The sequence below is a fragment of the Drosophila biarmipes genome, chromosome 4 (assembly GCF_025231255.1).
Source record: "Drosophila biarmipes strain raj3 chromosome 4, RU_DBia_V1.1, whole genome shotgun sequence".
Lineage (NCBI taxonomy): Eukaryota > Metazoa > Arthropoda > Insecta > Diptera > Drosophilidae > Drosophila > Drosophila biarmipes.
In genome coordinates, this window is record NC_066614.1 from 1,176,122 (window position 1) to 1,192,112 (window position 15,991).

Below are 15,991 nucleotides of genomic sequence, written 5' to 3' on the forward strand. Positions count from 1 at the left end.
TCTATCACGGCTCATTCAGCTATTGTAAGAATCATGTTAAATTAAAATAACAAAAGCGAACACGATTTGAATAAAAACAAATAATTATTGGCAAACGCAAAAAAAGGAGTCTGGGCTCGGATACCAAAAGGACGGTCGATCTCTATCCATTGCACCAAAGCATCAACACTATTTACATGCACATTTCAAACCGTTGTTTAAAGAAAGATATAAAGAGTCTTTACTGATCTACCTATGCAAACGTTAGAAATGTGTAAAAGTGTAAGAAGCTCGCAAAAAAAGTGCTCGTTTAAAATATTTTCAAGGCCGAGAACATCCCATCGTATATAAAAACTCCACTGATCTCGTTTAGAAATGATGGTTTTAAAAACGGGTTTAAAATACTAAAGAAAATACTAAAATGATGGGTTTAAGGATTTGGTGTTGTTAACCTAAAAGCCAAGTGACAATTACTCTGCTTTATTTTTGGCAATCAATATGTGTTTATCAGACGTGCTCCAGTTTTCTATTTTTCTTCTTTTTCATTTTTACGAAATCTGGGTTCCGGAAAGTTTTGGTTACCGGTTCGTTATTGGTATATTTTATTTTCTTACCATTTCTTTTTTCTTAGACAGCTGTTTGCCTATATAACGTTACATGTATCGGCTTTACACAGAATAAAAGATGTTTTTACTTAGGAATATTTTAAGGACTAATATTTGAGGTAAGGTCGCAAAATATTTAAATATAAATAAAATGCACTCCTAATCGACGCTGTGATGGTGGTAAATTAATGTTAGGGAACCAATGAGTAAATCGTAAATTATGTTTTGCCTAGACTGAAAAACCAATACTTGTGTTTTGAAAAGTAAACCAAAAAAAAAAATTGAAATAGAATACAGTGCCCGGTTGTATATGTGAATTTTATTTTGGGCAACTCCTTTTTCGTTACAGAGAAAAAAAACCAAAAATAGAAAGCTTGCATTTTTTTTTACATTTAATTCTGGCAAACTTACAAAGTTTACAATTGTTACACATATTGTATTACAATTGAATACTTGTTATATGTGCTAAGCCTTATTACTCATTCCAGCCCGTAAGCTTTATTAATTCGTATTCGTGTTTTTTGACATTCATACTAATGTACACTAGGGCGGTCCACATTTGTTGTTAAAAAAGTTTAGAGCTTATTCGCACTATTGCCGTTGATCAAATTTATAACTTTCAAATAGGTGGTTTTGACATGGTTTTAGTTGAATTTTTACCACCGAATATATTTCGGTAATTTTCGTCTACTTTTTATTAACATTGCCTGAGAAACTTGAATTAGAGTTGGGGGTAATTGCCTAATAGTAGTAATTTTAAATACAACTTTGAGGACGTTTCATTCAACAACATTTTTGTTTTTAAATACAAATGAAGGGCTGAGAACATGATTTAATTTTTTGGACCGGCCTAATGTACATATTTTCCCCTCAACATTACATTCTGCTAGAATACAATCGCTTCCAATTAGATTTAAATTTATATTTCAGAGCACTCGCATTTTGATTCGATTGTACAGTTTAAAAGTTAATTAGGTTAGTGGGGAGTAATGTTTTGACTGATTGTACAGTTTGACGATAAATTTTGTAAATGTTATTTTGAAAATATTTATTCAAGATCACCAGCATATTAAACACCAGCAATATGAAAGAACGGCCTACTGCCGGAATAGGAATACTATTAAGTTATAATAACAACATAGCGATGTGTTTACTTAATATACACCAAGTCATTTAAATAATTAACTCGAAAGCAATTATGAAAATATACGATTAAGTGAATTACTATGTGTTCTTATGTATTTTAGTGGCTTCTATTACACTACGTTCGAGTATTTGGACGCATACAAATTTGACATTTACATATGAATTTAATTAAGTGTATATATTTTACAAATATTAAACGATACTAACTATCTATTTGAGTACGTCTTAACTGGATTAAGTTTTTATTTCTACAGCATTGGTGCGTAAATGGCACAAAAATTGCAAGGTTCCCAAGACCGAATGTCTTGTTAACTATGGTTTCACAAATTATCTATATTTATACGAGTGTAATGGCACTTGAACTGAAACTTATATAGCTAAATCAAACAGTGACTATCCTATCCGTTTTGTATTTACAAAGCTGATTATACTTGATATTTGCCTCCCTTTCTATAAGGTCAACTTGTACGTCTTGTCAGAATTGTCACTATCCCGGTTTTGGCTGTTGGTAATCGCCATCTTAGTCGTCCAGCTCACGCTGAGACGGCAATTCTCCTTCGTCGGATGAAAAACCAGACGGTGACAAGCTTTCTGGAGGATAGAAGAACTGTTGGGGGGGTGTGTGCCCACAGTCATTGCCATGAACGGTGGACGCTGCTGCAGATGCCATATCCTGCAAGTGGTACACAGCTGCAGCGGCTGCGACTGCTGCCTGGGCATTTGATCCGCCGGGGTGTCCCTTTGGACAGGCATCGGCGCAGGCACTTCCCGAGCTACCACTGACTCCGCTTGTCCGGCACCATAGCTGTCTCATCTCAGCCCGCCGATTACGCATCAGGACTTTATACTCGGAAATACGCATCTTTTTGCCATCCACAATACAGGTGCGCTTCGGCCGTGGTCTGTAGCGGTAATCGGGATGCTGCTCCATGTGAAGCTTCGAAAGCCTTGACTGTTCTTCGTAATATGGCTGTTTGTCGGCATTAGACATTGCCTTCCAGCGAGCACCCAGAATTTTTGATATATTCGAGTTGTGCATATCTGGGCATGCCTTCAATATCTTTCTTCGCTCATCCTTTGCCCACACCATGAATGCATTCATGGGTCTTTTAATATGGGGCTTGCTGTGTCCGTGCCCGTGGCTATGGCCGTGTCCATGCCCATGACCATTGCCTTGCCTCAGTGGGTGAGATGACGGCGACCGAGGTACAGGGCCAAGTTGACTTGCGTTGTTGCCTTCACGTTCCAGGGCAGCAGATCGTTCTGAATTTGTGCCACAGCTGTTTAACGAGTCGCGACTCATGCGCGTTGCACGTGATCCCCCAGAACCGACGACTGTTGAGTTCCATAATCTTCCCTGGAAAGACAAATAAAAAACGCATTTTTAGTTCCGAAATTTAGGCATGGAATCTTTCTTTGCCCTGACTACTACTTTTATTAGTTTGAAAGTATGTTACAGGTGGAAGCATTTTTTTCCGACCCTATAATGTTTTGGTACTTCAGCCCAAAAACTTCGTTACTTGGGTTACCACTTCATCTTTAAGATATGGTACGTTTGAGTGCTTTATATATTTTATGTATTAGGTTGTTATACTTTTTTGGAAAGCTCTTTTCACGAGCTAATGTGTTTGATTGACTGTTTTTTCGTTTTAGTCAATCGTGAGTTATAGAGTCGCAAACAAACGGCATATGTTTCAGTTCTACTACGATAAAGGCAAAAATGCATCTCAAAGCGCCAATAAAATTTGTGCAGTTTTTGGAACCGACACAGTTTTCAGTTCTAACGCACTACGTTGGTTTCAACGTTTTCGTTCTGGTGTAGAGATGGTCCGTAGGAAATTTTGATAAAATCGCTGAATTGGCCGAAAGAGACTGGCATAGAAGCAGCCGTAGCATCGGCCAGGAGCTGTGCATAAGCCATTGAACAGCTATAGCCATTTGAAGATAAATTAAATAATAAAAAGAAACTGGTAGAAGATAGCGCAGGTCATGGTAGTTAGACAAGCTTTCCATGTTGAAATCGCTGGAACCCATCACCACCACTTACGGCGAAGTTGGATGTTAGCTGATGGAAGATGTGAAAGAAAGGAAAAGCTGGCGGAGCCTTCAGCATCCATCGCCGAGATGCCGGGTTACTTCCTGCTCCCAACTCCAGAATGGGAAACCCATCTATGTAAATCTTAGCTGGTGAGCTCAAAAAACTTCGTTCACGTTTTTTCGACAAATAAATGTATCGGTAGATTTTATATATTTTTAGAGTATGGATGGGTATTGATAAGAAGAACACAATTTCATTTAAATTTTCCCAAAGTAGCAAGACAATTTTGGCGCTAGACGATTTCAAGTGTTATTGTCGTTTATGGGCGTGTCACCCTGCTGAAACAAACTTGCGCTGTGCAGAAAGCCCAAGCCTTTTTTTGTCAAATCCCAAAATTCAACCTTTTATAGTTTCCGTGATCTCAGATGGACAGAAGGACAACGGATATGGCTAGATCGACTCTGCTAGTAATCCCGATCAAGACTAAATACGGAAAGGCTCTTTGTTACATACTTTCCGACAAATCCAGTAAACCGTTTTACTCTACGAGTAACGGCCATAATAAGGACCCTATAATCTGGAAAAATCATTCACAGAGTAATTTTTTAATTTAATTTTTTTTTTTTTACAGTAAAGCAAATTATTAAAACCAAACATTAAAGTTCTGATATCGACTTTTGTGACGAATAATGCTGGTACATACAGTACCATACGTACAATATACGCTTTTACTCTCAAAGTAACGGGTATAATTATACTCAAAGTAAGTAAAGTTGTATTGAAAGCGTGGTACTTACATGACTCTTTAAAAGAGGCGATTCTATCTCGGCATAATGTTTTTGCCCTTGATGCCAGCTTAGGGGTGGACTGGACACCACAGGAGCAAGGCTTTCACTGTGGTCCTTTTGAGAAGAGCTGTTTGGCGAAGAACTGGGCGATCCCTTTGGCTTGCTGAGATTCAATGGTGCATCCATTTCCGAGTCTTGGGCTTCGGATAGGCTTGCCATGCTGTGATTGTCCGCCGGCGAAGGTGCAAAGTTCTTGGAACATTCAGCTGTTCGACCATGCGGCGATTCCGGAGGTGTGTTGTGGCTATAAGAGAGGATTGAGTAAGGTGGATTTTCGTAACCCGGGGACTCTGGCCTTGACAAGCTGGCTCCTCCAATTCCGCCTCTTCTCATTTCTCCGATCTCCATTAATGGTACAGATGCGGAGGAGTCTGTGCTCGATGGCTCATTAACACTAGTCGATGAAGCCAGCACGTTGTTGTTGCTGGAAAAATTACTATTACTTGCAGCCGCTACCGCTGCAGCCGCCAGAGCGGCCTGAATGTGCGCAGCCGCCACCGCCGCAGTGGACCACATAGGAGCTAGAGCCATTTTGTGTGCGCTGGATGAGTCAGTTTGCGGGTGACCGTGGTGGGCGACAGTTTGGGGACCCGCATGGCCGGGAATCAACTGCAAAAGTTGTTGAGCAGGCATCGGGGGCTGTAGGAAGGCCGGAAGAAATGGAACCAAGTTTCCGGAAGTAATTGAAACTGCCTGGTGAGGATTTGGGGCCGCAAATCGAGCTGCCCCGAACTGGCTGTTCAGTTGATTGTGTAACTCCTGAAGGCAGTTTTCGTGTTGCAACCTCTGCACGTTTTGGAGATGTTGTTGCTGTTGAGCACTTGCATCAATGTCGGTCATGCTAACGTAATGGGTCTGAAAAAAGCGAACATACATTGTAGTGTTGTTAATATGTTCCAAAAAACGAGCGATTCCTTCATCCGTTTTTATATTTAAAAATTTCTAAATGGGGATTAATTAAGTAATCGTTTAGAACAAAGGTCCTGTAGTTTGTATACCCTTGCAGTTATAAGAAACACCTGTTTTAGACAATTTTTTTGACATCTATATGTTATAGTAGTCCGATTTTTATTAAATTGAATTCGAAATTCCTAACAATTTAAAAAATGTTATTTCCAAGCTTAGAAGGTTATATGTGAAAAAACATAAAAGATATAATTTTTTTCATATTTTCCAGTTTTGATCAAATTTAATTCGAAATTCAGAACTAATCAAAAAATGTTATTTCCAAGCTTAGAAGGTTATATGTTAGAAAACATCAAAGATATTTTATATTTTCCGACTAATTTTTCGATAGTTTTTATGGCAGCTATATGATATAGTCGTCCGATTTTAATAAAATTTAATTCAGAATTCAATACCAATTAAAAAATGTTATTTCCAAGCGTACGAGGTTATGTGTTAAAAAACATCGAATTTTTCGGTCGTTTCTATGGCAGCTGTATGATATAGTTGTCCGATTTTGATAAAATTTATAATTTATTTTATTTCCAAGCGTAGAAGGTTATACGTTAAAAAACACCGAAGATACAATTTTTTTTTTAATTTTTTCTCCGGAAGTTCCTATGGGAGCTATAAGATCCGGCTGCTTCCGACTTATATACTACCTGCAAAACAAAGAAGACTTTTGGGAAAGTTTTAGCCCGATAGCTTTAAAGCTGAGAGACAAGTTTGTGTAGAAACGGACGGACAGATGGACAGACGGACGGACATGGCTAGGTCGACTCGACTTGTGACGCTGATCAAGAGTATATATACTTTATGGGGTCGGAAACGTCTGCTTCACTGCGTTGCAAGCTTCTGACTGAAATCATTATACCCTCTGCAAGGGTATTAAAACAATATACATTTTGGGACAACCCCCTATATCATGTTTTTAAAACTGAATCTTTGGAGAAAAAGTCGCCATAGAGGAATTATGTCGCTAATTTTAGGTGTGATAGTCATCATTCTTTAACCTCGTTAATAAGTGCTATATCTAATATTTGCTTCTAATTAGCAAATAATATGCATTTTATACATTTCTTATTTATTTGCCTGTGAAACAAAAGAAATAAATAACTAAAATATGTTTATTTTCAGTATTATTAATTGACTATTTCAATAAATTCAAAATATATTAATGATAAACAAGGAAGAACTCAATTTTTTCGGTAGGTATTGATGAGACAAATACATATCAGTTAAATTTTTTTTCTATCATAAAAACTAGAGGCGCTACAGATTTTCGCGGATTGTGGGCGTTAGAGTGGGGGTGGCACCCCTGTTCTAGTACTTATAATAACCGAGGTCTCAGCGTTCATACGGACGGACGGACATAGCTAGTTCTACTCGGCTAGTGATCCTAATCAAGAATATAAATATTTCATGGGGAGGAAAACTCTTTATTTTACCTGTTACATACTTTCTGACGAATCTAGTATATCCTTTTACTCTACAAGTAACAAGTATAAAAATAGGGTTTTCGAATTTTTTAAATATATCGTATCGATAATACTTGGGTTTTGAAAGAAAATGACCGTGCCATTGCCAAACTGTCAGCTGTACCTATACTATTTTCCGGCGACCACCAATCTTAAGTTCTCATATTAGATTATAAAGTTTTTCAAAGTGATGATACATTTACCGATCCTGGCAGGGATTTCGATTCTGTAAATACCATTCTGTTCTACTTCTTAAATGTTCATATGTCCTTCTTAAACAGAAATAGTTGTATGATACACTATACCGCTCTCAGCGAGTTGAACGTGAACTTTGAAAACTTTGATCACATAATAAGTAAGTTTATAAGTTTACCACACCCACTCTAACGCCCATAACGCATATATATGTCTGCCAAGTATTGAAATCGCGGTCAGATGGCGATTTACAATCTTGCTTTGCTGCTTGTATATTGCCATCTCCGTTTTCCTCCCTTTCGCTCTGTAATGGGTATATAAGAGTCGATCCACTCAACAATAGCGTTAATTCTTTTTTTATACCTTTTCAGATGGTATAATAAGTCGTATTTCATTCAGAAGTTTAAAGAGGTTTCCGACCCGGCTTCGGGCGCAGCGTATGATACTGGTTCCGGTGCTGCTGAGCATTCAATGCCTTTTTCAATTATAATCTTAGTTATTCATAACTCATATTTCTATAGTATGGCGATTGTTGTCATTATAAGCATATAGACAGGTAATAAGTGTAATAATTAGTCAACTCAATTTTAATTTGCGACTGTGTGTGGACGCTAGACAATCTTCAGCGCTGTCTGCACTATAATGCCCAAACATTCGCTGCGCAGGATGTCTAAGATCTGCTCTCTTAATCCCATCATTTTAGCTCTTATATTTCCGATGTATCACAGTTCCTATGGACAATCAATTAGGCGTTTCCGATCCTAGAAATTATCTACTATAATTTCTTGCTCTTTCAAGTAACGGTTAACGGAGTAACGGTTATCTGATGGTCCTTGTTATGTTTGTGTTCCCTGATCAGGCTAAAAGATCTTGACAATCGGGCGACCACCGTATAAAATAGCCCCTATCGTAGCAAATGTGTCAGTTTGTGCTTTGCAACGAACAACATTCATTTCCAACGTTGTTTTTAAAGAAATTTCTAAAAATATCCATAGCGCAATTACTCTATTAATCTATTTTAGCAAAATACTACATCACTGTGATCGGATGTTTTTCTTTGATTTCATAATAATTGCGGCCTAAGAAGGCTTTTATTATCAATAGTTGATATCAGAATCTACCAAACGGGATAGTTATTTTAACCATTCTCAGCAGTTTAAGGATTGTCGGTGACACATTACAAGGAAGTCTTAGCACATCATTTTTGTTTGTCGGCTTGTACATTCTTTTTACTTTTTAATTATCAAATAATCACTCCATAATGAACATTTTGGGAGGCACCTGCTTCACTCACTTACACTGTTCCTAAATTCACAAATGTTTTAGTGTAAATTATTATTTGCTATCCACTCCCACACTAGCTATGGCTCTTGGTAAATGTAGCAGGTGGCTCACCTCGCGCATCGTCAAGAGTTGTGCCATTACAGCAAGCAAGTCAATCCTGTCGAGCAGTTCAAAATTTAAATAGGGAGGATGGCCCGAAAGGTCTGTGCCTGATTGGCCAGGGCGACGCGACACAATAGCAAATCGCAGCGTGACGCGTATCCGTATCGGTATCAGTACCCGTAAACGTCACTGCCAAGCGACAGCGTTCCTCCACCTCCACCTCCACGTCCACATCCACCGACACTCAGAGCTCGCTGCTCTCCGAGGCAGCGTTCGGCATACATGGGCTATCCATTCGGACAGGGTATCCAAATCCAAACGAACGTGCTGTTTTGCCTCTCGGGCCCGCGATTCCACCTGCCGTCTCTGTGCACTTACGCTCGCCTCGTCGCCACCGCCTTGGCATCTGCTGCATCTACTGCTCCGGTCGAGCCATCGCGGAAAACTGAGGAAGCTGACGGCGCTGGAGCACCCGAATATGAGGCTGTGGCTGGCGGAGCTGAACAATCGATTGTTCCAGGCACTCAGGGCGCAGCAGTTGCGCACTGTGGGCCGGAACGGCTTACAAGCGGACACAACCTCCGTTTACGAAAGCGGGCTGATTGGGACCTCTGGGAACGTTTTATAAACATACCTTTCAACGATACGTACCTAAAAAATGTTTATAATAAATTTAATAATACTAACGAGGCTTTGAAATTGCCCCTGCGGTTGGACATATTTCGCATTTTTAGGGCAATTCTTCCTCTTTCGTTCCGGCTTCAGGGAAGTCTAATCATTTGTCAATATTGGGTCACAAAAAAAAAGAAAAACATAGGGGCATCATTTGTGTGTCAACTGGATTAGTTTTGCTCAAGTTATTTGAGTAATTGAACTCCCGGCCATTAAGGACAACGATAGCTCGCACACCCACTGTGCAGCTCAACGTTTTACTCTCTTATCGCTCTTCTCTTCTCTTTCTGCTACTCTTCGCTTCGCAAACCGACGGCAGGGCAGGTCCGCTCTTTCCATCAGCACTCCCACCCTTTGAGGTCACAAAACTGCTCGCCGAGTTGGTTGGTTGGGGATTGCCGTAAATGTGTGTGGGCGTGGATTCAATTGTTCTGCACATACATATTGTTGCACGAATTACGAGAATTGTCTCTCTCGCTCCTTGTTTTTCGACCAATGCTCTCCTGCCTCTCTCCCGCTCAGGGAACAACAGGCCCCTAGCACCACCCCGCGCCCCAGACCCCCTCCTTGTACATCTGTCTCTGTCCCACCAACGCACGCCGTCGAGTGAATACATGAGTGCCGAGAAACAAAAACCTTTTTGTTTCTGCTCGACTCCGAAATCGATGGAAAGAAAGCCAAGGAAAGGGCATTGTCCAACACAACCGTACATATATGTACAGCGGAGCTCCGCCCCTTTTCGTGCAGCGACGTCGCAAGTGGTGGTGGTTACTGCTCCGCTTGTCTCAGCCAATTGTCTCTTCAATTATTTGCTATTTTATTGCAGCATTGCGATTCGGTTGGCGGGCGGATAGCGAAAACCGGTAACGTAAGTATGTTTGAAGGAAGCACATGCCTATGTGGACGTGACTTTGCAACATACATGTGGGTATGTACATGCCCTTCGGCTTTGCAAAGCTTTTCCACTACTTCGGCCATGTACGCTTGGGCGTAGATTGTAGCTACTAGCTACTAGCTACTAGGCAGGCATTAACCTGGTGGTGGCTCGAGCATACTTTGTAAGACAATTTGCTGCACAAACCCACATTGTTGACCCCCAATTACATAACGCATCCGAAACGTGGGGAAAATAAAAATATGCCTTTCCTAAATATGCATGTTGTGGATAAACGAGTATTTATTTATTCGCCCAAAAATTGATTTGCCCGGTTGTGATACATAACTGTCTGTCCCAGTAATTGGAGAGGGGTTCGGCGGTGTCGGACTGAAATTCGAACATATATATACACCCAGAAAAAAATGTCCAAAAATTCCCATAAATCTGGCTCTTGTGACCTAACATTTGGGCCTAAAATTTGGCCATTTTGGGCCAAAATGTGGGCATTTTTGGCCTTGATTTTGGGTAACGTGCTGCCTAAAACTACTGTAGGTTAGCTTAGGTCTGCTCTGGACCTCCCTAGCTGGTATCCGAACCGGGGACCTTTTGCATCAGAGGCAAACGCCTTACCTCATATGTAAGGCGTCGGACTATGGCGCAAAAAACACGGTTCCTGAAAATCAAATGTACAAAATGTATTTATTTAGTAGATCGTTTATATATTTCCGACACAAAAATTGATTTCAGAACTTTTGTTTGCCGAAGGTGCGATCGTCACTATATTTTTACCTCGTTAAGAGGTGTTTTTGTAGAGTATGGATACGCATAAAAAATTCAATGATCAGACGGTGTTAGGTGTTCTGAACTAAAAAGTGTGGTTGATTTGCAACCATTTTTATACCCTTGCAGAGGGTATAATGATTTCAGTCAGTAGTTTGCAACGCAGTGAAGGAAACGTTTCCGACCCCATAAAGTATATATATTCTTGATCAGCGTCACTAGACGAGTCGATCTAGACATGTCCGTCTGTCCGTCCGTCTGTCCGTTTCTACGCAAACTAGTCTCTTAGTTTTGAAGCTGTCGGGCTTAAACTTTCCCAAAAGTCTTCTTTCTATTGGTAGGTAGGTAGTATATAAGTCGGAGCCAGCCGGATCGGACAACTATATCTTACAGCTCCCATAGGAACTATCGGGGAAAAATTAAAAAAAATATATATCTTCGGTGTTTTTAAACATATAACCTTCTACGTGAAAATAACATTTTTTAATTACTTCAAAATCGGAAGATTATATCTTATATAATTAAAAAATGTTATTTTTAAGCTTATAAAGTTATATGTTAAAAAACACTAAATATATAATATTTATTTCATGTTTCCCTACTAATTTTCCGATCGTTCCTATGGAAGCTATATGATATAGTCGTCCGATTTTGATAAAATTTAATTCGAAACTCAAAACAAAATAAAAAATGTTATTTCCAAGCGTGGGGGTATATATTAAAAAAAACCGAAGATATAATTTTTCAATATTATTTTACCACTAATTTTCCGATTGTTCCTATGGGAGACTAGTTTGCGTAGAAACGGACAGACAGGCGGACATGGCTAGATTGACTCGTCGTGTGACGCTGATCAAGAATATATATACTTTGTGGGGTCGGAAACGTCCTTCATTGCGTTGCAAACTTCTGACTGAAATCATTATACCCTCTGCAAGGGTATAAAAACACTAAAAATATAATGTATACCCGTTACTCGTAGAGAAAAATGGTGTACTAGATTCTTCGGAAAGTTGTAACAGGTAAAATGAAGCGTTTCCGACCCCATAAAGTATATATATTCTTGATCAGGATCACTAGCCGAGTCGTTCTAGCCATGTCCATCTGTCCGTCTGCCTGTTAAACGTATGAGCGCTGAGATCTCGGAAACTATAAGAGCTAGAAAAGTCAGACTTGACATGCAGATTCCGGGCTTCCTGCGCAGCGCAAGTTTGTTTCAGCGGGGTGCCACGCCAACTCTATTACGCCGATCCGCGAAAATCAGTAGCGCCTACAGTTTTTATGATAGAAACAAAATTTTAACTGAAAAAATTTGCAACGTCCACTCTCACGCTCACAAACGGTTTAAACGCTTAAATCTGTGTGCCGCCCATATAACATCTACTGAAATAGCCGGTAGGTGTTGCCCTAAAATATCGCCTATATATATCTCCATTTCCCTTTTGCTTTCTTTTTATTTAACACGAAATGTAGAACTATTTAAAAAATTTTATTTCCAAGCGTAGGAGGTAATATATTAAAGAACACCAAATATATCATTTTTAAAATTTTTCCCGATCATTCCTATGGGAGCTATTTGATTTAGTTGTCTGATCAGGCTGGTTCCGACTGAGGGAGCAAAAGGAAAATGGAGGTACACTGACGAGCAAAACTGTAACACGAGTTCAATGTTTCAACAATGTTTCTGTAACATTTTTCTAATGATCGCATTTTGAAGATCTTAGTAGGTTAGAAACCATTTGATATCAGTAAAAGAAAATGGCACGCCAAACTGTAAAAAATTTAAATGTTACAGTTTTGCACTCACAATGGCAATGCTCTGCTTTTTAGTTCTAAAGCTTAACCGTGAAATGTTATGTGGCCGGCAAACAGTTCTAAACGTTTTAGCCGTTTGGGGGCGTTAGAGTGGGCGTGGCAAACATTTTTTTATGTGAAACGCTAGGTATTGATAAGACAAACACATTTAAGGAAACAAAATTTTATAGCATGAAAACTGTAGCCGCCACAGTTTTGTGCGTGTGCGTAGCATATTTTTTTGGTTAATCGATAGATATTGATGAGACAAATACATTTCAGTTGTTCTATATCATAAAAACTGTAGGCACTACAGATTTTCGCGTATTGTGGGCTTTAGAGTGGGCGTGGCCCACCGACAAAACAAATCATGCCAAGTCTGACTGCTCCAGCGTCGGAAACACTTCCTTCTGCCTGTTACATTCTTTCTGAAGAATCTAGTATACCCTTCTGCTCTACGAGTAACGGGTATAAAAACTTTGCCCCATAACTTTAAAACTGTGGTATTTAGACCAATCTCGTTTGAAAGGCGTACAAAGTATTTCAAAATTCCTTTCTAAAGACATTTTGGACAATCCTGTAGCTTTAGTAGTTCACAAGTCACGGGTAAACAAAACAAAACATAGCTATTTCTAGCTGTTTTCTCCCCGAACTAGCTTTTTTTTTTCAAGAGTGGCAGAATTCATTTTTATATTAAGCTGGGTAACATCGTCAAGAATTTTGTGGCCTCTAAAATGTGGACGGCAGTCCACGTAGTGACAAAGCGCACCAGGAGAGTGGCGAAGGCGACTACTCTATATACATGAAAAAATTTAAATCCACTATGATTGTACTATTGCTACTCAAAAATCAAAGGGAATGCCTACCAATACTTCAAATAAATTAACTAGTAATTGTAATAATATATAATTTTGATTTGAGCTTTTGGGCTGTTGGTGATAATTATAGGTGTTAACGAGAAAAATTAAAAAAAAAATTGGTGTAGTTGTATTCTCACTTAAAATACGCGTCGAATGACACCCATATGTCAATATCAGGTGGTTCCTTTAAAAGTAATACGCAGAACAAGATTCTAAAAATGAAAATTATCCCAAACCACGTGAAACAGCTTAATGTAGGAAACTTTTGGAAAATCGCTAGCTAGTAGTCGCTAGCTGTAACTTGTGAGCTACTAAAGTTATAAACTTGTGCTATATTTAGAAGGGTTTTTTGATATATTTTGGTGCGCCCCTCTGACATTAAGCGAGGTGCCACGATTTTCCAAAAATATGTGCCTCGCCCACTCTAACGCCCACAAACCTCTAAAAACTGTTTCGTCAACACCTCTCGATTGTCTTAAAAAAAATTTGCAACATACACTCTAACGCCCACAAGCGGTAGCGAAGCGATATTGTAACACGCCACCTACCAGCTATTTCAGGGCATTTTAAGCAGACAGACAGATTTAAACGTTTTGCCTGGGCGTTAGATTAAAAAATACTAAGTACGTCTTTTAACATGATTTTTCTAAGTATCACCGATTTAAATTATTCAGAACGTTTTTTTATTTCGATTGTTTTTATTTTTCCAAAAGAGCTTATACAATTTTGGGTTAAATGCCAAATATGGAAGAACGCTGCAGGCGAGTGGCTCGACTATCAGATACCCTGTACTCAGCTTGAGGAAGAAAAGAGAATTGGAGATATATAAGGAGCTAAGCGATATTTTAAAGCGCCACCTACCCGCTCATTCATTATATGCTCTGTGGGCGGAAGACGGATTTAAACTTTTTTATGTCAATTGAAAGATATTGATGAGATATATTTCACCCAACAACTTTTTAATTAAAATGAAAACTGGGCTGAGCAAAAAGGTCAAGAATCAGCATTCCAAATTCTAGCTTTTATAGTTTCCAAGATCTCAGCGTTTATACGGACGGATAGACAGACGGACATGGCTATCTCAACTCGGTTAGTGAATCAGTATTTACTTTATGGGGCCGAAAACCCTATCTTCTACCTGTTACATACTTTTGAACGAATTTAGTATACCCATTTACTTTTCAAATAACAGGAATAAAAATTAGAGCACAAACGGGCAGTGGCCGTGCGCATGTCAATTTTAAATTTTTTCAGGGCTTAGAATGTACTTTTAGTTTATAATGCGGATTAGAAACTGGCCTTAATCTTCATAAAATGTTTTAAGTCCATAGCTTTTAAGCTGAGCTCGGACAATAAAAATTGTCTAGTGAAATTAACGTGCTCGAGAATATATACATTTTATTTGACCGTATATGTGTCCTGTCCGTTTTTGATTTTTTCCGGTAAGGACCCTCAATGCAAAACGTGAATATTTAGTGCTCACTAACGTTTTTAGTGAAGGTTGAAAGCGCTTTTATATATCAAGGAGCCGACCTTAATCGAATGAGACTCCGGGAATTTGTATTTGCGATTTCATTTGTTTGTCTGCAAAAGCATCTACAAACCAGTCGAAAATTACGCTTTCTTAAGCAGGGGTTGAGCGTGGAGGAGGTGGAAAAAGATCAAAGGACAATTTCCTGATTGTTTTATTTTGTTATTTCATTTTGTTTGCGCTCCGTTTCGTTTTGTGTTGTTTTCTATATGTTGGTACAGTTTTATTGTTGATTTTTGGGCGTATGTTGTCTTTGCTTATTTATTCAATTCGTTTACTTTGACATTCACCGGCACTCTGTTTCGAATACCCTCGACCAGGCGCATCCGCCTCCCTTACTGTCTACTACCCACCATGGTCAGACTTATTTGTTTATTTATTTATTTTCATTATTTAATTGTACTTCATTTGTATATTCCGTTTTGTTTCATCTTATTTATTGTTTGGAAAATACGTAAGCTCTTGGGCCCACGAAAGTGCAGAAGCTTTTCTGGCCTTAAAGCCGATTTATTAATTGATAAGAACTTGTTTTCGTCTGCCGCTTGCAATTTTGGAACATATGGTGGTGGATTTGACGTAGCTCTCGTAATACAAAATTAAGATAAAGCCTGAGCTCCAATTAAAATAGCGAGTGTTTCGAGATACCATCATAGCCATCACCCTCTAATCTTTCTCCAACAATAATAGCCCTCCCATCCTAGGAGAAACCGCAGACACGGGCAACGGCACCTCATTAACGCCGCGAAACGAACTCGACACAATGTCGAGCTCTTAAGTATACTCTTGCATCCCAGCTCATCGGAAGAGATGCGTGGGTAACTGCGGAGTGGGTACTGGCGTTGGGTTTTGTGGTTAAA

General features: G+C 39.2%; 1 protein-coding gene across 5 annotated transcripts in view; it reads right to left on the reverse strand.

Annotated features, from left to right (window-relative positions):
* Window positions 1-883: 883 nt before the first annotated feature.
* The window catches only part of LOC108036010 (transcription factor Sox-5), a 63,370-nt gene continuing 48,262 nt past the window's right edge, over window positions 884-15,991 (reverse strand). For 3 of the 5 annotated variants that reach the window (XM_017111921.3, XM_017111922.3, XM_050886850.1), the window contains 2 exons: window positions 4,566-5,471; window positions 884-3,087 (listed from right to left, as the gene is read on the reverse strand). In XM_017111921.3, coding sequence (XP_016967410.1) covers window positions 2,251-3,087; window positions 4,566-5,471 — 1,743 coding nt within the window. In that variant the 3' untranslated portion in view covers window positions 884-2,250. The other 2 variants (XM_017111924.3, XM_017111923.3) reach the window with 2 other exon arrangements.